The sequence below is a fragment of the Ixodes scapularis genome, unplaced genomic scaffold, assembly GCF_016920785.2.
Source record: "Ixodes scapularis isolate PalLabHiFi unplaced genomic scaffold, ASM1692078v2 PGA_scaffold2__306_contigs__length_199485367, whole genome shotgun sequence".
Lineage (NCBI taxonomy): Eukaryota > Metazoa > Arthropoda > Arachnida > Ixodida > Ixodidae > Ixodes > Ixodes scapularis.
Window position 1 is genome coordinate 54,610,394 of NW_024609857.1, and position 22,667 is coordinate 54,633,060.

A 22,667-nucleotide genomic window follows, 5' to 3' on the forward strand; every position below is an offset into this window, starting at 1 on the left:
CCAAGATTGGCTACGAGAGCATCAAAAAGACACATTCAAGAGTGTCTTTGGCCACCTAAAGATTCACTGCCGAGACTGTGGTCGTGATCCTCAGTTCACAAAACACTGTATTGACAATGAGTGGCAACCCTCTACTTAGAAAATTTATTGAGGCAGATAAGATTGCGCCACTCGATGACAAGTGTATCGGCGCCCCTTCCGTTTCTTTATGTGCCAGAGAATTTAAGTACTTGGCAAAGTAGTCAATGTGATGAGTGCAGATTTCCAGAAAGTTTTTTTCACTCTTTCAAGTTTTCTTTGTATCATCATCCTGCTTCTTAGAAGTAGAAGCATAAACGTGAGCTGCAAGTCAGTTCTGTGTTTGTCCCATAAGTCCTTTCTTTTTGTACTCGATTGTAACACGCTGTTGCTGATAATATGAAATCGAGATGCGCTGAGCAACGCGATGCAACCGACACGATGACAACAGGGGGGACCGCAGAGGGCGGAGGAAGGAAAGCCCAAAGGAGACAGCGTCCTGATCCTGCTACGTCGCAGTTTGTTTATCGAGAGTTAACAAAACAGGAACTTCCAGAGGAGTTTTACATGCTTTACTATTCAATTCGCGAGCTGAAATTTCACGAACACGTCCATGAGGAGGTCCTGCTACCTGCCAGAAATATTTCATATTATAAAACTAATGACCCCCCATTTAGGTTGGAGTGGACCTCTAAGGATGGCACAAAGGGGCATCATTGCCCAAAAAGTCGGAAGGCACCTACGCACTTCTTATGAGTTATGAATGCGAAAGCATGAATGTCCAATGGAACGCTGCGGAGTGATCTGCGGAATTTTGTGGCGCAAATAAAGTTTTCGAGTTGTGGCAGAAACACCAGCAATGATGTGGCGCCGTGTTTGTTGGCGGCGAGACGAGCAGAAGCACTGCCAATGACGTGGGCGATGTAGGCGACGGCATGTTGGTCGGCGGCGTGACGAGCAGAAGCCTCCGAGCGCGCGCCAACGTGTCCGTTTTAACCAACGCGGGTCCCGTAGTGGCATGGGGTTGTGGCGGTTAGTTTTATTGGCGCGCTGGCGGCATGGACACGTAGTGCCATCTGGCAGCGGTCGTTGAAACTGACACGCATAGCGGCCAATGGAAGCCTCGTCACCGCGTGCCAGCCAATGGGACCTTTGGGATCTGGAAAACTAGGTGCCGTTTTTGCACTTCAAACCGATGACGTCGGCTCACTCCATGGGACAGGTAATGCTTTCGCACTAAAATTGCAGCTGAACTGACTATGTAGTCCTCTTACGGTCCAGGAGCCAATGGCCACCTTTTAGTTGACTTGCCAGTGCAAAGTCTGCCGACTCAGTATTCTGTCGTACAAATGCAAGCCCTACATCATTCTTAAAGGGAAAGCTTAGAGATCTAGAGACACAAGGTCACATTTCAGAAGGCCAACCAATACAAAACATTGAACCAACCTTATAGAAGCCATGGTCCAACTTCCAAATGGCCTCAACAAAGCTCTGAAGATCTGCACTCATTCCGACGGCCAATGGGAATCGTCCCAGCTTCTTCTCAACCTGCGGCAGGGACGAAAGAAGCACCAAAACTGTCGTTACAGGAAAAACTGTCAGTTGCAGCATAGTTTTCTGGACTGTGGTCCACAAACAATACACGTTCAAGTATAAACTTTAGTACGTGCTAGATTATCCACAGGTACGAACAATGACAAGCTCCTCTGTGAGCTAATAAAACAAGCATGTGTCCATGCACACTGCACATAACTATTTTTAACGTCCAGACTACACTCCAGGTGCAGACAACACAACAGAAACTGGTAGCAGCGTGCAATAAGAGGCAAAGGGAGGAATGGACAGGACGAGCGCAGGACGGCGTTCGTCTTGTTCATTTCTCCCTTCGTCTATTTTTTCCATGCTACTACCAATTTGCAATCATGAACCAACTCACCTCGCTACATTAAGACTACCGTATTTACCCGAAAATAGGTCGAACCCTATTTATTGGACCCACCAAGAATAAAAAAAAATAATTCAAACATAGGTCGACAGTTTTTTTTTTTTTAGGAATTGGGGAAAGTTGGGGCAAAAGGAAGGAACAAACCTTTATTCACAACACTCTCGGCTAAATCACAGGGCAATGACCAAAAACTTAATCATTGTCAGAACTTCTGGACATGTAATCGTCGTCCGAATTCGTCAGCTTGGTAGACAACATTCTCGCAAATTTGCAACAATACCTCACTGACACCGTCCGTTGTAAAATGATGATGAGAAGAAACGAAAGAAGGTGGAACAAAATAAAGTAACCTCCATTGTCTCACTTTTTTTTTTTTTTGTGCGCATTTGCGAGGAAGAGGAATGGAGCGCAAGTTGCATGGCGCATCGCGTTCCTCTCCCTCCCCTTGCCCATCGAGGGGAACGCTACAGGCGCGATGACAAAACCCGACACCTGAGGGATGTGCACGAGCGGCAGTTATGGCAACGGCGGGGGGGGGGGGGGGGGCTGTTGGTTGCTGCTGTTGCAGTTGGTTTTGTGCACCAAAGCTTTTTGAAACGAGCAGCGGCGCAGCTCTACGGCAACGCCGGCTCGGTGATTCGATAGCTCCATGCCGTCGGTAGGGTCGCAAAATTTGGTCGCGAATGTAGGTCGAAATTCTTTAGTCACGATTATAGGTCGACCCTTAATTTTTGACAACATTTCTGGAAAAAAAAAGGTTGACTTATATTTGAATAAATACGGTATGCACCGGGTGTGTGCTACGCACCGGGTGTGGACTCTAATAAAGCAAGTACGGGATAGATCCGAGGTAGCCGAGACTGGTACACAGACCTGAGAATGCTCCTCCTTGAGGAACGAAGCCACATCCAGCAGAAAGTAGAGGCAGAGGGCATCTGCTGCCCAGGGCGCAAGCCCACGCAAGAGGTACACCTCGAGGGCTTGCTGCACCGACGGTGGAGGGTAGTCTCCAGAATCCCAGGGCAGAGAGTTCCCCGCCTTTTCCACGAGCACATCAACCAGGAGTGGCAAGCCAAAGTCCTCCCTGCATCCACACACGTGAACTGCTCTTTCAACTTCTTGACAGGGGGTTTTTGCTGATGAGCCCGTTAACGCACCGCATCTGAGCACGTGGAGCTCAATCTCGTGCTGCAGAGCCAATGGATGCTAAGCTCAATCCCCCCCCTTGCCTTCTTGGATCTGGCCGAGCGTCGTACCGGCATGTGGCCATGAATCACTATTGTATGGTGCACGTTAGAGACCCCAGGCTAGATGATCGTTCTGGACTGGCTAAATTTCTCATCTACAGCAGATACACCAGGTGCTTATTGGGGCTGACCAACTTGCCGCTGTCTAAACATACCTGCAACACAATTACTTCAACAACTGACAAAGAGACCGAGAGCTTGTTTAAGGGGGGACATGGGCCTAAATTTTAAATTTTTTTGAAAAAATTCATTTTTTAATTTTGAGGTTTTCAGTTTTAGAAACTAATTATACACCCTTACACCAAATTTGATAACCATATGCCCAATAGTTACATTGATATCAAATATTTTCAACACATTGTGAGGCAGTAACAAAGTAAAGGAGTTCAATGTTTGAATGCATTTTTCTCAGTTCCACTTTTTGCTGCAAATTTCATACGAAGGAATCTTTTGTTCGAAGGTGAAAGTATTCTGATACCACAATCAAGATGTTTCTGAACTGAAATTTACTCAGGAATCGGGCTATCTACTTTATTTTGTTATAGGTTGAAGTCCTCAGTGATAAAAAACCAAGTTTTCAAAAATTGACAGAGGACAGATATGCATCTCATAGTTTGAGGTAATAACTCTTCCTGAAATATTTACATTTAAGTTATTAAAACTAGATAGCCCAAAGTCCCATATTCCCCACTTTATATTCAAGCAGTCAAAAGGATGCTTAATAGCTTCATTTGCATATCATAGATTTCTTAATGAAAAGTGACACATCATCTTATGCAGGTATGTAAATTTGTCCTAGAGAGCTGAAAGTTTGCACAGTACACCTACATCTGAAGCTAAACCTGCCCTGCAAATTTCATTCCAATCACTTGAGTAGTTCAAAAGTTTGACCTCTAGCCAGTGTCCCCCCTTAAGGGATGCTGAACGAAACTTCTAAACTTGGCTTGCAAATCAGCAGCACTAGAGTACCGATTGTACCATTTCGTGAAGTCTCCAGAAGCTGCAAGGTAAGCTGTCTGAACAGCCAAGCGCAAGAGGGACGGGGAGGCAGCCCACCTTCTCCGCTGGTACCAGTCGCGCAAAACTGGCCAGGGGTAGGCTGGAGCACCAGACGATCGCTGCTCAGGCAGAAGCTCGCAGTCCACGAGGAAAAGGACGACCTCCACGTGGTTTTTCACCATCGACAGCACCTCTCGGCGCAAGTCTACTAACTCTGCAATAAACAATGCAACCGTTGCATCCAAGGTGCCGCAAAATGGCAAAACCCTCGAGCGGTATGTGTACCAAATAATGTTTAAAGGACACCAGATTTATGAATAGGGCTCCGTGCTTTCGAATAAATCCGAAAAACTCCAAAAAACACTCGCCGGTAAAATTTTGGTCAATTCGGATTTATTCGATAAACTCCGAATTTTGATGTGCCAACGCCTCCCCCCTCCCAAACAAACAAACAAGCACACACACACAAAAAAAAAAAAAAAAAGACAAAAAAAGAAATGACGGTATTTTACAATTAAGTTTGATCTGCGCACAGGGTCAATGGTCCTAGGAAAATGCCACAACAGTTACTCTTCAAATCTCTGACCAGGCACGTAGCCGGGGAGGGGAGGGCCCATAGGGCCCGGCTTCCCCTCCCCGAAATCTTTCATTTTGCTGGGACCTCCTCTCCCCCCTCCCCCTCATACAGCATTTTGTCATGGGCAGGACCCCCCCCCCCCCCCCCAAAACAAAATCCTGGCTACGTGCCTGTCTCTGACCACTGTCCAAAGGGGCCTTATCTTATCAAGATTACGTTAGTAAAACAGGTCAATCCACTTTCATATCGCGACATAAGCCACTGTTTTAGTTTCCAGTTTGGGCCATACTATTCGGGCTTTACAGGAAGGAGACGTGTTTTTGTAACAGTGACAGCTATGGACCATAGGGATTGCATAAAATGTGGAAAAAGGTGCAGTTGAAACTTCTCTTACTTCCTTTACCACTCCACCTCGCTCTGCCGAGGGTAGGCTGATGAAATACAATGGGAAGAGTATGAGCTTCCTAGCGACTACCTCCAGAAGCTTATTGATTTTAAGGTATTGACTCCCACCATAGCAACACTTGTGTGCATCTTTTGTCTTGGAACAAATTAGTATTGCCAATGGCAATGGCATCAATGCTAGATCCAGCTGAAGAAATACTAATTGATACAAGCGATTTTTCTTTTTTGATCTAACGGTACGCCTCTACCCGAATATTATTAGGGGCGAAGCTCCTTAGGGTCTAGCTTTGTCCGGCGTCCGTGCTCACATCGATTGCCATCCCATCTGTCTTCTTAAAAAAAAGAAAAAATGTTTGCGCAGTCGACAGGATTCAAACCTGTGCGGGGAGACCCCAATCAATTTCTAGTCCATCGCCTTAACCACTCGGCCACGACTGCGGGACGAGTAGGAGTATCTGAGATGTGGTAGTAACTCAAGAGCTGGGGATGCCATAGATGAAACGTTGCATGTAGCCGCTGAACGTCTATACAGGAGAGGGCGCTGCGGTCAAATGCGTATATAATGCTGTTTGTCAGGGGGGGGGGAAGGGGCGAGTTTGCGAGTGAAGACCCCACTCACCGACGTCGACATCCCCGCTGGCCAGGCATCGGCCAAGGTCGAGGAGCGGTGCCAGCACCGACAGCTCTCCCAGGTGAGATGCCATGAGGAAGCTGCCTTCCTCCATGTCACGACCCGAGCAGTCGAAAAGTGGTACGTCTGCAAACGGTTCCTCATCATCGTTTGTTTTCTTTGTGGGCCCCAACAGTCAATATCCAAGGGGATGGCATTAAAAAAAATATTATCAATTCACAAGATACTATTGCAACTTAAAAAACATTCCCAAAAACATAGTTAATAACTCAATATGCATGGTCAAAGCAAGAAAAGGCACGACGGAGGAAACGTGGCATTCACATTTGTGGCTATAGATGTAACAGCCATGACGATCCACATTAAGAGTACAAAGCACCGTTACCAAAGGTATGGCCACATTATTTTAGGAAGCGATTTCCTTGCACGAATACTTCTGCAAGCAGTTCACTTTCTCAAGTTTTACGTCTGCACTCTTGAAAACTGTGCACACAACTGTCGAAGGGGTGGCACGGCCTTGCAGGTATTTAGTGCCTGTAACTACGTTGGATGAGACAATGTCTCGAATAAATTGTTCTGCACGTATGTATGCCAGATGGCGCCTGACTCGACAGCCAGTCGATTCAGGCGCCATATACGGCCGGATAAAATGCAGCCAGCGCAACGAGAGGCCTCCTCTCAAACGAAGTAGAGTAGTTGACTCACAGAGTGTGTCGAGGGACTCCTTGATCTCCTTGACGCTGTTCCAGACCCAGTTGAGCATGAACGGTAGCAGTGGCTCTCCGCTCTGGTCTCCTACAACAATGGAAACCAACTACCATTAGCAAACTGAAGTCAAACGAGGGACGCTGAAACTAGGTGGCGTCGAATTTACCGTGGACTGCAAGAGACACTGAATGCTCGTCACCGTGAGGCGAGGAGCACCTTCTGAGTAAAATATACGTCTACCACTAATACTTTTAAATAACTGAAGACTCGTTGGGCAGTGTGAAACATTAGGAGCGAAGTTGTGTCGCTAACTGAGATCATGTATAGGCACCAATAAGATACAAGAACAACAGAGAGCTCTTTCAGTTGTCCTTACTTCAGAGCAAGCTACTAACCTTGAATAACGTCTTGCTGTCTCATAATCCTCAAGCATGGATGCACAGACGAAGCACGAAAAAAGGCAACGAGCGCGTGCCGGAGGTCAAACATCCAAAAGGGACACTTTGCTGGTCTCATCCCGCCAGTGACTACACAGCATGCAAGTTTGTCCACTCTTTGCACACCTCGTGTGTTTGTACACCGGCGAAATGCACCGACGTGCTTTTCCCCCCTTCCCCCTGTGCGTGCTACGCTTCCTTGTCATTGCAGGTTCCCTGAGCATTCTCCATGTCACCCTTAGATTGAAGTGTCCCACCTCGCATTTCGACAAACCAAAGACTCAATTTTCAGCATTTCCTCCAAGTACAGCACAAAGCTGTGCCGCCCCACCTGGCGTGGCTGTCCGGTGGCGAAGGCAAGCTTGCAGGAATCCGACCATCCTGTATTCCAGTGCAAGGGACAGTAGGGCATTTTGGGCCACCTACAAAGAAAACAACAAAGACCTTGGCCACCCGTCACAACTCCAGCATCCACAGACAATGCACAGACAACAGGCGCAACGGCTGTCAAGCCAACGAGTCGACGACCAAGCAATGCGCCGAGGCGTCACAACTCCCAAACAGACAGCAACACCAAATTAACATACTAGACAAAGCAGGATGAAGATACCCTTCATCCTGCTTTGTTTATTTACGAATTAAAATCCCGATTTCAATTGCGAGTTTAAAAATGCCAATATTAAAAAGAAATTCTGGAAACTTCCTGTTTGCCACTTCAATGTTGATAAATCAACTACTACATAACCATACACTTTTACTTGGAGCAAACAATCATTGGGCAAGGAAGATTTGCATGAGAGTGATGAGCAGAAAACATGCTCCCGAGGCAAAAACAAACGTAGCATTGAGTCCACTTTTCACCCGGTCTCCGAGACAACTGGCGAGCACTTCGAGGCACATATTATCGACCTTTCACTCCGTTTGTTAGCCACGCAGCGTCCAATTGCAAACTAAATAAAATGTAAATTAAAAAATAAAAAAAGTTGCTTGTGCATATGCCCACACAGACATATATACAAACCAACAGAAAGGGAGAGATAGAGAAATAGAGAGAGAGAGAGCAAGAGAAGCTGACAGATGTAGCAAACTACATATGCTCAAGGTTGATCTTGCATCGGCTAGTATATGTATCTGCTTTGTTTTGCCTGAGCTAGCTGCCTCCTTTGCAAAACCCTTCCACCACCTCGGGCATTTTGAAATAAGAAAAAGTAATTTGTAAACGGCGCTCGAGTTCGAAAGTCACTGCCGCAAATCGCATAGTGTTTCGACTTTGCTGCTTTGCATTTCCGGTGTGGCAGACAGTTCAATACTATCAATACTTAATCGCTCACATAGTGATCATCGTCTTGATTTCTTGCATGCGCTTGCTAGATAAAAATATCCAGCAGCACTCTGTCTAACAAAAGGTAAGAAGTTCCTAATTAAACTATACTTTATGGCACAATTTCATTTACAGTGGGGTACTCATTCTAAAACAGTTTCTGCACATTAGCATGCTGCACCTAAAAAAAGCAGCGGTGAAAAAAAAAAAAAAATTAACATCCGAGATGAAGCAATTAAGATCAAATAAACCCTATTTAAGTTGAATAAAGCTTGATCTTTCATAGTGACCAACAGAGTGAAAACGGTAAGGAATGTCTTTTGAGCACCCGGCCTCCGGAAAGTGCTCCATGCCTCCAACCGTGCTTTGGTTGCGCCGCACGCACACTCGAGCTGCGCGGGACGCCCAAGTTTTGTCGGAGGTAGGAAGCTTGCACCTAAGGTATAGAAGATGTTTTCCCTATCCCAAGACGCACTACAAAACGAACCGGGTTGCTCCTGCGGTGCGAAGAGCGGCGGGCTGCCTCGCTGACGAGGCCGACGGCAGTGCAGCGCACCAGGAGATCTCTGGCGGTGGAGAGACAGCTGGGACCCAGCTCCTGAATGGCATACAGCAGCTGGAAGACAGGGGCGGGGAGGCACAGGGACACAAAAGGGTATCACAGTCGGTACAGCACAGTCGAGTTGCAGCATATGTTTAGTGCACCCTTGACGTACAAGGCAATTCAGCGAAGACCTTAAGCCAATCGGAGCTCAGCGTCATTCCGACGTCATCGCAACTCCTGCACAACAAGCAGACGACTTGCTCTCCGCATAGGTTGGTCGAGAAAAAAAAAATAATGAACTCTTTTTGGGAACAAACTGCCAGTCACATCCAACGTCTCAAGTGCAAAAAACCTACTAATTAGCTAAATAATTGACAAAGACGTATACTAATTAACTTTCTAAACAGTGAAAAGGAATTACAGTTTCATTAGAAACTTGCCAGGCATCCTGGAAAACCCCTAAATCGGTCAAATTTAGGAATATTTAAAGCAGGTGTGAAGCAAGGGGGGGAGGGGCACTAAAGTTCCCATTGGGGCAGCAGAGACGAGGCTTGCGACTAGAAAATGTGGATGTCGAGACCGGTTATAATGAAGTGAACAGGAATCGGAAATTACGTCGCTATATCCGCTATTTTGTTATAACCGACTTCGGTTATAACGAAGTGCAAAAGGGGATGGGAAATCGTGATCGCTTTGCTCTAGCCGCTATTTCGTTATAAACAACTTTGTTATAACCGGTCTCGACAGTATTCATTACAGCGGTCCCAGCAACATGGCTCACAAGATACAGTGGCTGAAAACTCTCTTATCGTGCACATACGTATAACAGAGTTGTATCGTACAAGTGAACGTAATTACCTGCCGCTGCATTCCCAGGAAGGACACGAGAATGGAACCTTCTCGAGTGATGCAAATGCAGTCTGAAAAACCACAGAAATTTAATGGGCCCCAGGACCTCCCGACATGACAGTAAAATGCACATCCAATGTGACAACATTCTGTCCCCACTCACCGAAGGCCAGCGAAGCTGGAAAGTGAGTCTGTTCCACCAGCGGGTTTGGGGAGCGGAACTTCTTCACCGACGATGGAATGACTCGGATGTCCTGATGAGAGTTCACAAAGAAAGAAGTATATAGACATTGTGAGGGCGAAAGCCAATGACAACAGCATTTACTGTGAAATATTTACGGTAACATCCAAACAAATTGAGCGACTATTCGAGGAAGAATTATGTTTGAGAAACTGGCACCTTACGGCTAGAAATAGGGTCACAATAATCCAGGCACATTCCAACATGAAGAAACCGTGACTATGTTGCCTGGAACACGTCTCCAGCTGGTGTGTCTAGTGTTCTACCGGAATATCCCAAGAGGTGGCCAATCAAACGAAAATTTTCGTTTGATTGGCTATCAATCGATAGCCAATCAAATGAAAATAAAGGGCAAACTAACCTAAGGCGTGCCATAAGAAAAAAATTGTAGAGCCCTTCCACTTCGCGTGAAGATGGAAGACCAGCAAAGCTGTTATTTTTATGACATCTAGAACGATGCCTAGAGGACGACGTCTACAACGACCTCGAGGAAGACGTCTAGGACGACCTCGAGGAAAACGTCTAGGGCGACCTCGAGGACGACTTCTAAGACGACCTCAAGGACGACGCCTAGAGGACAACCTCAAGGACGACCTCAAGGACGACCTCGAAGACGATGCCTAGGGATGACAACAAGGGATCATGACCTTACTATCTAACAATGCCAAGGAAAGCTGACACATGCTGGTTGCACCTTTTTTATTTTTATTTATTCATGCTTGCCACGACCAATGGAGAAATTTCTGTCAACATCCGCGAACACATTTTTTCCCAGATCCTAGCGCATGACAGCTTCGCTGCAAAAAAAAAGTTTAAGAAAGGCTAGATTTAGATTTTGTTACCCTCAAAACTTGTGACTGCAGGAAGGAGCGATGAATCAAAGGCGACCGTCCTTTCAGTCGGCAATGCTCCCCCGTATCCCACCGTGGTTCAGCAACGCCGTTTTTGCCAAGGTGACCATTGGCCGGAACCCCACAATTACAAGAAGCAAGCTTGTTTTCGCGGTGTTTCAGAACAAAAATATCAAATTGTGCCAAAATAGAGGACGGGCCATCTTGGCCATATCTTGGAATAGTACGGTACACCACCCACGCAGCCGGAGTGGTACCAAAGGGGGAATGAAATGCGTTGTGGAAGGTGGCAATTTCCGCTGTCCATTGTCACAGTCCCGGCCACTCGTTGAAGAAGTTCCGTCGAAATAGGACGAAAAAGGCGCACGGACGCGAGCGTCACTGCACGAGGACACATTAGTCTTGTTGTCGTCGCGTGCAAGCGTCGTGCAATACTGAGAGACGTGCTGGCAGTGATGCTGACACAAGCTAGGCGGCACTGCGTGAATCCCCTAGTGATGATGTTTTAGGAGGAGGGGCACAGCCCCAGTCTTCTAGATGGTATTGATTTGTGCACCAAACTTCGCTGCTGTGCTGCAGCCAGGATCGCTGCCGGCAACAGCACAAGCCACTAAGAGAGTCACGGGGTAGAAAATAATGAATGAAGAATAAAGACACGGTTAACACACCAGTTGACGATGTGTTTTAGGCACCATGCCGTGGCCCAACCGTTGAGGAATATCGACGGGAACGCAGCATTCCGCCTGTTGCTTTGGCTCATGCCCGGTTTGGTGAAAAGAGTCAGCTCTGTTTCCGTTGGCCTGTCCCTCGGTATTCCGTTTAGTTTGAACGCGTGAATATTAACTCATATTTGCAAATTACTAATACACAAATTTAATGACACCCCCCAGCTGTGTAACCCCCTCTCCATTCCATTGGGCATAATTATGGTCGGCGGCAGCAAACCGGCATTGGCTAATGCCTTTTGAAGTCTGCCGTATTATAACTAGGATTCGGTGTTTCCGGAGTTTGTAACATTTGGAGGTGGTTCCTTGGAGCTTATTTTATGCTGGAAATTCGGGGTCTCTCGGAGTTTATTTATCTTAGATTCACAATTCTCCCAAAACTCAGTTTAATTTTACTCCGTTCTTATTTTTAATGAAAATAAATAATGCCTGGACAAAAACATACATTAAATGCATGAAAAAAATCACCCAAATTTCTGCATCTGTATTTGGCATTGGCGCCCTGCAGTTGGCAGTATCAACTGTCCCATGACAAATCTTGACAAGAATGTTAATGCAATAAATGTTGGTAGTTTGAAATAGTCAAACTCCTGGACGCATAAAGCTTTTCAGTTGCCCTTCCCATCCTACGATATCTACAGGTTCACATCTTTCACTTTTATGAAAACGCAAGAAGCACAAATGGTATGGTTCAAACTGGAAACCAGAACAGTGGCTTTTGCCGTGGTCTAGAAGTGCATTGGCTCATTGTACTGAACAAACCTTGACGAGATAAACGAGAAACTCCCTCTTGTACTTTTTTTTAGGACCACATACCCTGTGTTCTAACAAACTGTATTCGTCGGAATACCGTCTTTTGTAGGCCTTTCGTTTTGCCATCGTGATATCGAAATCTTCAGCTTTTCGCCCAAATCCGAATTGTCGAAAATTTTACTGGTGAGCTTGTCTTTCGAGTTTATAGCATTTATCCAAAAACATGCGAGTCCTACGTATAACCAAAGTGGGAACTTAAAAAAATATCAACTTGTGTACTGATCCTGTACGGGAGACAGAATTCCCAAGTTTACAAGAAGTTGGGGCAAAGGAAGGCCTCACCAGGAATTGTCTGCTGCCACACTCAGCCACGGCTTCATCCAGGGAGAGGAGACCAACGTAGGGACACAGCTTGAGAGCATTGCACCTGTAGTCAACATTGTTGCACATTCAGGGACAGGTTCCGAAGCTTCCAAACAAGTAAAGGAACTTCGAAAGGTGGTGCCTCACCGGTACGCTCCAGGCATGAGTGCTCGGTACCACTGGTTGAGGTCAAAAACAGACACATAAGTACCCAGCAGTCTGTGACCGCGAAACAACTGCCAGGTCAACAGCAAGAGCCTGAGGTCTTCGATGTACTCTGCACGTGCAAAGAAAAAAGGAAGCGATTTGTCCCCAATGACGTGGCAAGCCCTGTGCATCCCATCGCAATGCAGCCAATGAGATTGCAGCATTAGCCAAAAAGAACGCCGAGAACGAGTCAAGTGTGAGCATAATAAATCATGCCCCAAGTTTTGCAAGTTGTGCGCGACTATAACTTTAATAAAAGATTATTTGGTCCGAACCTGTGGATCTTCTATACCAAACGCTTGTGCTCGAAACCATACTGCAAATGATCTTCAAGTGCTCGAAATAATATACTTAAAGGGACCATGAAATGATTTTAAAATCGAGTTTCATCCACCGCACGTCGTAAAAGGTGTGAAAAGAAACACAAAAACACAAAAATAGGGAGGCAAAAGAAATTATTTGCTATATAACTTTTAAAAGAAAACTGGACTCTTTTGCACCTTCCTTCCTTCGCCTGTTCACTACGATGCATCCGCGGAAATGGAGCACGTCAGCCAAATCCAGGTCGCCTATTGGGTAAGAGCCTACCTCACCAGCACCGCGATCGTAAACAATAAATAGCCGGCGAATGTTTCCTAAAAGTTTTGTTAAATAATATTCAGATCCACATTTTGTAGCATAATTAGAGATGTGTGGCGAAAATTGCCAAATTTGATAATGCTGAGAGCCAAGCGCCATCTATCGTGTGGTAAACAAAGCAACTACTGCGCGTGCGCAGTAGGGCAGGGCCGACAGTTACTTGGGTGACGGCGACCATTGATGGCGACCGACGAACATTTATTTTCTTTGTTTTCCTTCCTCTCAAAACTCTGACTGACTGAACGTTTATTTTTCTACGTGTTCTTCCCGCGCGTGCCGACTTCAAGCAGCAAGAAAACAGTACTTAAAACAGACCACGACGAACAAGAACGCTGGATCCACCGACTCCGACGAAGCGTATAGGCCTAGCAGGCATTCCGACTCGGCGCTGCGTTGCTTCGTCGCAAGACCGTCTGCCTACGATCGGCTGGCGTGCTAAATGGAATATGCCCACGCGACCCTTGTGGACCCTTCCCGTATTATAGTTTGATCACTGACCTCAATTCTAGATTAAGAGGTGAGGTCAATCTCTTCCCCTTGTTTTCCGAGGCAGTGTTGACGAACACTCGTCGAAAAGGGACTCTCGTCGATTCTATCTTCTTGTTTTGTGTGATATAGAGCTGAAATAAATGCCGTATGGATTACCTTCGTAACACGGTATGTACACTTTGTTATTGGTATGCCATTTTTATTCTGGCAGACTGCACGTCACTGTCGAGCTATAACAGTTCGTGGGAGGTATACGTACAACCCCGGTCCAACCTTTCTTTGCCGAGTGTCGCGTCAGTATCGAGTTGCAATCGTAAAAGAACGGTCCCGAAGCGCTTACAAACAGCGCGAATACAAGACTTCCATCAAGCGCGCGCGTCCGCTCCGCGTGTAAACAGGTATTTACGTGGCTCTTGCTGACACTCGTAGTTCAAACGTTTCTTTTTTAACGTCGGCTCGCTCCTGCATCTCCGAGGCCGCGAAAAACGCCATCTACGTCGCTTTGCAAACGACTGACACGGGCCGGCCCTTCTGCCAACAATGACGGGGTGGTTGACTTCTGGAGTCTTCACCGGAAGACTCGCTGCACTTCCCAACAGGCATACCGGCGTATGGGACTAGTCCCATGCTGTCGCTGTAGCGCAACATATCTCATTGAATTTCGCTCAGCTGCGATGCGGCGATGAGAGGCGCCGATTTAGTAAATACGTCGGTGACATCAGCGCAGTAAAACCTACCGGCGCACCCCAACTCGTTGCCGCTAACACTCCCGTTCTCCTACTGCTGAGAGAACTTCCGGTTCCGGAAGCGGTCTACGTCACGGCTTCTTTTGCGGTCAGTTGGAGAGAATGAAAAAGTCGATATTTCAATAATTTTTTGTGTAGAAGTTAATAAACCGAGACGAAAACGGATGCCTGTTCGGCATTCAGTGAACATTGACGGTTTAATGTAAAAGTTATCTGGAAAAAGTAAAAAGGTCATTTCATGGTCCCTTTAAAGGGGTTATGACACAAAAATTAAATGGATAGATTATTCTTGAAATAGAATGTTCATAGGCTACTTAGTACAGCATAGACCACTTACAACGTAACCGCTCATAGTGCAGGACCGGGTATAGCGCGGCTTTTTTAAAACCACCGGTTCGCCTCCCATAGAACTCCATGTAATTACATACTGCTTAAAATGCAGCCGTGCGAAGAGAAATACCGGTTATAGTGCGGTTTCTGGAACAGCCCGCCGACCGCGCCGACCGACCGGAGCGGCGAGCACACTTCCCTGTGCGACACTAGATAACGGCGCTAGCCGCAAGCGGCACTCGCGGGGCAAGGAGGTTGCTCGAAGAAGCGGGGAGAAGCGAAGAGAGAGGCTTCAGTTGCCATAGCGACGGAGGGACGCACGCACGTGTCGTTCACGGTGCAAGGCGTTGGAGCGAGTCCAACCAGCCCAACTCTTTCCCGCTGCGCTGGAAACAACCGCAACGACAGACCAATTCCAGGTCGAGGAAAAGTGTTTGCACGCGTTGCATGCCGGTCGTGGGCCGGCTTCTTCTATCCACTAACATAGTGTCGGTGGTGATCGTCGACGTAGACGGCGTGGTGGAAGCTCATCGTTCGCGTAAAAGCGCTATCCTTGACTGTGAATTTTCGTTGTGTGTCGCTATGATAACCGAGCACGTACTAGAAGGGAAGATTCACCTACTCGTGCGGCGATGTCGTGGCGGCACCAGCGGCACTCTCAAGACAGCAGAAACGCCCGTGTCGTTGTGTTTGTTTACTTCGACTACAGTGGTGATTTCTAAGCATTTGTGTTTTCGAACATCGGCAGGATTTCTTATTTGGAGCATTTCTTGCCTGTGCTCAAGTTGAAGGTATTACTGGCGCGTACCGTATAAAGGATGCGAAATTTCACGCGTTTTCATCACCGGAGAAAAGCGATTAGGGTTAGCAATCCTGAACGCTCGCAACGTTCGTCCACAACCCGCGACGCCGTTAAAAGGCTGCGCCAGGCAAAAGTCACTCATTTCTTTCAAAATGTGTGACATACTTGAGAGAGAAGTGTACTAGTCTGGTGAAATAAAGACTTTCCTCAAACTAAGCTTTATTTTTCATCTAATATAAAATAAATTGCTTTACAAAGGTAAGTTGTCTCATGGCATGTATTTTGGCCTGAAAAATTGATGTTTTGGTTATAGCGCGGTACCGCTTATAGTGCGGATACGTCATACGTCATATGTCATGAGATATACGTCACATGTCATATGCCGTGCCATACGTCATATGGGGTCTACACTGTATATACAGGAAGTTACAACACTTTTAGAGCTCTGATAATTGCAATAATCAATTTACGAATTTTTATCATTTTCATCTGGCGACCAGGCAACACTGTACAAGTTAGTCACACCATGGTGTCCATAAACCACGTGATCATGATCGCTTTCTCATTCTAGAGGCCTCCATGATCGCCCGAGCTCTCCTCGCCGCGGTACGATGAAAACCACTCACACAACTTGGTAACCCGAAGACAATTCTTGCTCTTGCCCCCCGCCCCTTGACCTTCCCCCCTGCATGCGCCTGCGAGATATTCCCGGACGACCGTGACCACGGCGAGTTCATCCGTAATCGCCGTCGCTGGAGCTGGTCGCGAGCGGGTCACAGTCAAAGTGAACAGCTTCCAACATCTCTTGATAGCAATCACTCTTATCGCTGCTGCGATCAATGTTCAACACTTTGACAAGGCGAGCGATGCCGTAGACGTAATCGTCACGGACCGCATGCTCAAAATGCGTAAGGTAAACGAGGAAGCTGAAGCTCGAGACGAAGCCAAGTCTGTGAGTGCGTGCAAGGGGATGCCGCACGGGAGGCTGGTGACATCCCCAGCCTCCCAGCCACGGCGTCCTTTTTGAATGGGGCTGATCCAAGGAACCCGCTATAAATCGATTTATCCACGAAACTATCGCGCCTTTTTCAAAACAAATTTCGCAGGATTAGAGGAACATACAATGGGTCCTAGCAGTATAGTTATCTTATTTTATTTCTGGCATGTCATTACCCCTTTAAGTCCGCAAACAAACTAGGCCCAGGGAATGTCTTCTGTGTTACTGCAAGGTATTTATTATGGAGACCGATAAAAACGGACTGCTTCATTCAGAACAGCTTTTTGCATCCATGAAGACAGTTTGAAAGATGATCTCCATCAAACCTCACTTCAATGAATTCTGCTTCAGTAGACATTTCCAAAGAATTGTGTTTTCAAACATCCGAGCCAGAATATTACAATTAATGTGAAACTTCACCGAGGCAGTTTTACCAACTCCTCGGGTAAACCGAAATTAATTTAAGTGAGGAAGGTCTGCTGCAAGAAACGAGGCCCGTTGCCAAACAGCCCGAAAACAATTCATCCAGCTAAGGTACGGCGCAGTTCTATGTTTCACCAGTGGCTCACCCTGCTGCTTTAGCACGTCACCGGTGACTCTGGTGGAGGGGAGCGTGCGGCAGGACACGAGGAGAGAGCTGGAGGCCTCTTCGTCAAGCCCGACAACCTCCGCATTCAGCGTGTACTCGAAGACCTGGCGGCACGACTGGAAGCCCTAGAAAGTTTTAAATTACAAATAAAATTTCCTCCAATAAATTCATGTATATTGTTCCCCCCAACAGCTGGCAGGCCTTAGGAGGGGCGCACGTGCAGAGTGAAAGAAAACTATAACTAAAGGGTGATTGTCAGCTAAACACTTCTTACTGATGCAAGAAAGAAGTTTGCATCAGAGATCTTTGGCTTATGCAGGGCTACCTTAGGCTGAAGACGAAGAAATTGCTCCAAAGGGAGGGTAAGGTTATACTGTCACGAATGACAATTGAAGAGGCGATAATAACCGAAGAAACTAAACGTTTAATGGGGCGAACTTGTGCCTAAAAATAAAAAGAGAACAGAAGAAAGTAGAGCGCCGCAAGTGTCGAAGTCGGCGTGACAGCAGAGTCAAACGCTGGGGCGAAACTGAGTGCAGCTTGCCACGCAGAGCCCTTTTTGTACATGCGTGGGCTTCTCGAACAATCGACTGCAGAAGGTTCGTGCATAGAACATTCTGACCTCGAACATGCAACAGAGTTCTCGAATTTCCGAGAACAGTAAATTGCAACAATAAATAAAAGACGTGTCGCGACCAGGAATCGAACTCTGGCCTTCTGCGTAGAAGGCAAGCGCAATAACCGTTAGGCCACGGGCCCACCGCCTACTTGGTCAGCTGCGCTCGCGGCAATATATAACTAGAAACAGTTTATTTGGACCAGTTTCATCTGATCGTTCTAAGTAGTCAAGAAACCTATCCACGAAACAGTTCACTTTTTGCACGACAAGAAATGTGGTCAAGAAGGGACCCAGACAGCACACGACGTCGGGCCAACATTGGTATTTAATTGGAAAACAATGGTCCAATATTGGGCCAATGTGGCCATCATGGAACCAATATTGGTGGTACACTGGAATATACTGGCCAACGTTGGCCTGACTTGACCAACGGCTCACCAACGTTGGTAATCGATTGGCTTAGGCTGGCCAACATTGGCCTACCTCAACCAATGGCTCACCAACGTTGGCGATCGATTGGTTTAGACTGGCCAACATTGGCCAACCTCAGCCAACGGCTTAGCAACGTTGGCTATTGGTTGGCTTAGGTTGGCCAACATTGGCCTGTCTTAGCCAATTGGTTACGAACATTGGTAATCAATTGGCTTAGGCTGGCCAACATTGGTCTATGTTAGCCAATGAGTTGCCATCATTGGTAATCGATTGGCTAAGACAGGCCAATGTTGGCCAGCTTAAGCCAATCAATTACCGACATTGGTAATCGATTGACTTAGGCTGGGCAACATTGGCCTGTCTTAGCCAGTGGCTTACGAATGTTATATATAATTGGCTTAGTTCTTTTAATGTGCTGATCGCGCACGCTGAGAACAATCTCTAGCTATGCCTCCGGGGGGAAAGATTCGTCTGTTTTCACACGCAGAGCAAGTTAGCAACTGAATTAGAACGCTGTATGCATTGCGAGCTGTAGCAAGTTTGAACGTCCCCCAGACAGAACACGACGTCGGGCCAACATTGGTATTTAATTGGCGAACAATGGTCCAATATTGGGCCAATGTGGCCATCGTAGAACCAATATTGGTGTTACACTGGAATATACTGGCCAACGTTGGCCTAACTTGACCAACGGCTCACCAACGTTGGTATTCGATTGGCTTAGGCTGGCCAACATTGGCCTACCTCAGCCAATGGCTTACCAACGTTGGCAATCGATTGGTTTAGACTGGCCAACATTGGCCAACCTCAGCCAACGGCTTAGCAACGTTGGCTATTGGTTGGCTTAGGTTGGCCAACATTGGCCTGTCTTAGCCAATTGGTTACGAACATTGGTAATCAATTGGCTTAGGCTGGCCAACATTGGTCTATGTTAGCCAATGAGTTGCCATCATTGGTAATCGATTGGCTAAGACAGGCCAATGTTGGCCAGCTTAAGCCAATCAATTACCGACATTGGTAATCGATTGACTTAGGCTGGGCAACATTGGCCTGTCTTAGCCAGTGGCTTACGAATGTTATATATAATTGGCTTAGTTCTTTTAATGTGCTGATCGCGCACGCTGAGAACAATCTCTAGCTATGCCTCCGGGGGGAACGATTCTTGTTTTCACACGCAGAGCAAGTTAGCAACTGAATTAGAACGCTGCATGCATTGCGAGCTGTAGCAAGTTTGAACGTCCACGCAGAAAAAAACCGTGGTCGGTGACAGGTTAAAAATAAACGCTGGGGAGGAGGTCGACTCCTCCTGATCTTTCGATCTACAAATATGGAAAGAGATGGGAGGAGCTTCTACCACCTGTCACCGACTATAACTAACACGCGTCTTCCCAAAACTGATAGTTATGCGTAGTAAATTCCACACGAAATACAAAATGCACGCTTCCTTCGATTTGTGTATATGTTTATACGGCAAAAAGCATAGTGCCTCCTCTCTTATGCCCATTTAGCGACGCAGCCGGGAAACCTTTCCAAAGAGGGGGGAGGGCAGGGTTCAACCCCGAAATTTCCACCCGCCTCCCCAACCTAGGACACGGGTGTATTGTCAGCTGTATGTGATCTTGAAAATCTCAAGGGAACCCGCTTTGCTGAGCCGCAAAACGCGGCCTATAATTCAGACTGAACCGGACAAAATTAAAAAATAAATAAAAAGCACTAATAATTTTAGCTACGTTTGACTGCGTTGCGGCAGCAAGACACCAGGACATCCCTGCTGCTTATATCGAGTGCCAAGAAGATTCCACGCTTCATACGAAGCACAGATGTGCCGGTGACTCGCTTTCGGTTCTCGCCGCAACGCAGTCAAACGCACTCAAACGCAAGTGTCTGAACCGGCCTTTAGTCTGGTGTGATGAGCGATCCCGCGACCAGCCGAAGAGGACGAGAAAGAAGAAGACGAGGTGGGGGCATGCGAGGAGCGCGAGAGGGGATTCGGGCGGTTGACAAAGGACGGTGCAGACGCGACCAGGCCGGAGCTCCGTCGGCGTGACCAGACGTCAAGAGGCCCGACCCACAACCCACTTCTCACGCAGTCCGGGCGCCAACCTTCCGGAGGTAGACAAGACTGCATGCGTTGCGCAGTTGAACACCCGCTGCCACTCCGTGCCACAGACGTTCTGGGCCTGACTCAAGCCTTCGGCCGACGCCCAACTGCCTCGTCGCTACGTCCTTCGGCCCAGTCCTTGGCGGACACCTGGTCATAGGCTGCCACCGGCGTACGGGGCCTGATTCAAGCCTTCGGCCATCGGTCAACTGCCTCGTCACTACGTCCGGACCTCGGCCCTGACGTCGTAGACCCCTGATCATCGGCTACCACGGGTGCTACGCCGCAAGGACTGAAAAGTCGTGAGCGAGGGACTTTTTAGGGGACACTCAAACCTTAACATTTGTTGAAGTGCTGCTTGGGAGTGTGCTTTACTAAGACCAATGTGGGTTTGAAAGCGGTGATCTTTGACCTTTGGATCTTTTCGTAGATGCCATCAGTGCGAAGCTAACAATTGAAGAATCGGCAGCTTAAAAATGGTGCTGGAGTGGCTGCCAGGGTCTTGCGACAGGGGAGGTTGCAGGAAGAGGCGTTCGGAAGCCGTAATGGCTCCCCAGCCCCAGGACTCGCCCCAGGACCTTCCCCAGGACCAGGCATAGGCTCCCCGCTGAGCTTCCTCCCTAGCCCCTTTCAATAAAAGTCCCGAAAAAAGTATTAATTGATCTTGAATTAGTCATTTGCTCGCCAGATAAAATAGTGCACAGACAAAGCATAGGAGGACCTTGCCATTTGTGCCCAGAATGTTTTTCTTGCAGTGGGCTGCTAATAAGAAACAGGCCAGGGGTTCTTAAAACCCAATGTTGGAATAACCAGGATTTAAACACATTGCCATCATTGCATAGCCAGCATTAAAGATATGGCATTAACACTGGGACATGCCAATGAATCAGCTTCACTGCCGATAACGGCCTATTCAATGAGTGAAGTTGTATAGCAATGATGGCATAGCCATTGAATTAGTGTGAAAGCCAAAATTGGCATAGCCAATGACACAGTGTGGATGCCAACGATGGCTGAAATATTGGTTTAACGATGGCCTAAAAAAGGTGCCAATGATGGCTGGATCATTGGTTGAACGATGGCCCAACATTGGCGCCAATGACGGCTGGAAGGTTGGTTGAACGATGGCCCAACGTTGGTGCCAATGATGGCTGGAACATTGGTTGAACGATGGCCCAACGTTGGTGCCAATGGCTGGGCCAACATTGGAAGAAGTTGCGCTCGGCCAGAATACCAATGTTGGACCAACCTCCGGAGCCAGCATTTGCCATTGTTGGCCCAATGTAGGTCCAACATTGGTGTGCTGCCTGAGGAGATCACATTCACAAACCTGGTAGATGCAGCGTCCCTCTGGATTTGCTTGCTTCTTGGTGAAGCTGACTGCATACATGAAGCAGGATGTAATACAGTTGGTCCTGCAAGAAGCGAGTGTCGTCACAATTGCAGCCAGCGGAGAGGCGCCGACAATGTTATGTCGACAAATTTCAAAGCGATTGCGTGGACCCACCCAACTGCAGAGTCTGCTCCGTTGATCACCCACAGGTAGCAAAAGCAGCGAGGATCGTTTTCTGGCTCCTGCAGGGCCACTGCTATGGCAGGCGAATTGGAGGGAGGAATCACAGAAAACCTGGAAACACCAAACAATGTTTAAAATAGAGAAGTGCCTCATACGCTTAGAGAGAGAAAGTGTGCAAAAACCAAACAAATGCAGAAGAAAATAAAAAAAAAAGCATAAACTCCCATAAGGACGCCCCCTCCCGAGAGGTCGCCATCCCGTTTTTCTGGCTAAATATCTGTAACATAAAAATCCCAAAATATCGCTCACCCCTCCATTCCCGTTAGACGTCAAGCTATCATCGATGGGAATCTCGCATCAACAGCACGATCTGCGGTACCGGAACGTCCGAGAAAAAAGTTCATAGCGGGTTCCCGCAATTGCTTCTCTTCGAGCGCTTGCTCGAGTGCACCATTCGGAACGAAAAATATAGCCAGTCGTTCAAAATACGAACGCACGATTATCATTTACGGTTATTATCCGTCACACTTGACTCATTCCCGAACGAAATTTGAATATTTCAATTTTTGTTTTCGTACCCCTTTAA

At 47.2% G+C, this 22,667-nt stretch overlaps 1 protein-coding gene across 1 annotated transcript in view; it reads right to left on the bottom strand.

Annotated features, from left to right (window-relative positions):
• The window catches only part of LOC115326061 (protein ELYS), a 68,483-nt gene that overhangs the window by 31,738 nt on the left and 14,078 nt on the right, over positions 1-22,667 (bottom strand). Inside the window, exons 6-19 of the mRNA XM_029986790.3 lie at positions 22,073-22,192; positions 21,896-21,980; positions 17,394-17,538; positions 12,762-12,891; positions 12,594-12,678; positions 9,845-9,935; positions 9,691-9,752; positions 8,776-8,904; positions 7,299-7,389; positions 6,528-6,617; positions 5,811-5,948; positions 4,267-4,423; positions 2,837-3,047; positions 1,465-1,566 (exon numbers count right to left, since the gene is read on the bottom strand). Coding sequence (XP_029842650.2) covers positions 1,465-1,566; positions 2,837-3,047; positions 4,267-4,423; positions 5,811-5,948; positions 6,528-6,617; positions 7,299-7,389; positions 8,776-8,904; positions 9,691-9,752; positions 9,845-9,935; positions 12,594-12,678; positions 12,762-12,891; positions 17,394-17,538; positions 21,896-21,980; positions 22,073-22,192 — 1,636 coding nt within the window. The remainder of the gene's footprint in view (positions 1-1,464; positions 1,567-2,836; positions 3,048-4,266; positions 4,424-5,810; positions 5,949-6,527; positions 6,618-7,298; positions 7,390-8,775; positions 8,905-9,690; positions 9,753-9,844; positions 9,936-12,593; positions 12,679-12,761; positions 12,892-17,393; positions 17,539-21,895; positions 21,981-22,072; positions 22,193-22,667) is intronic.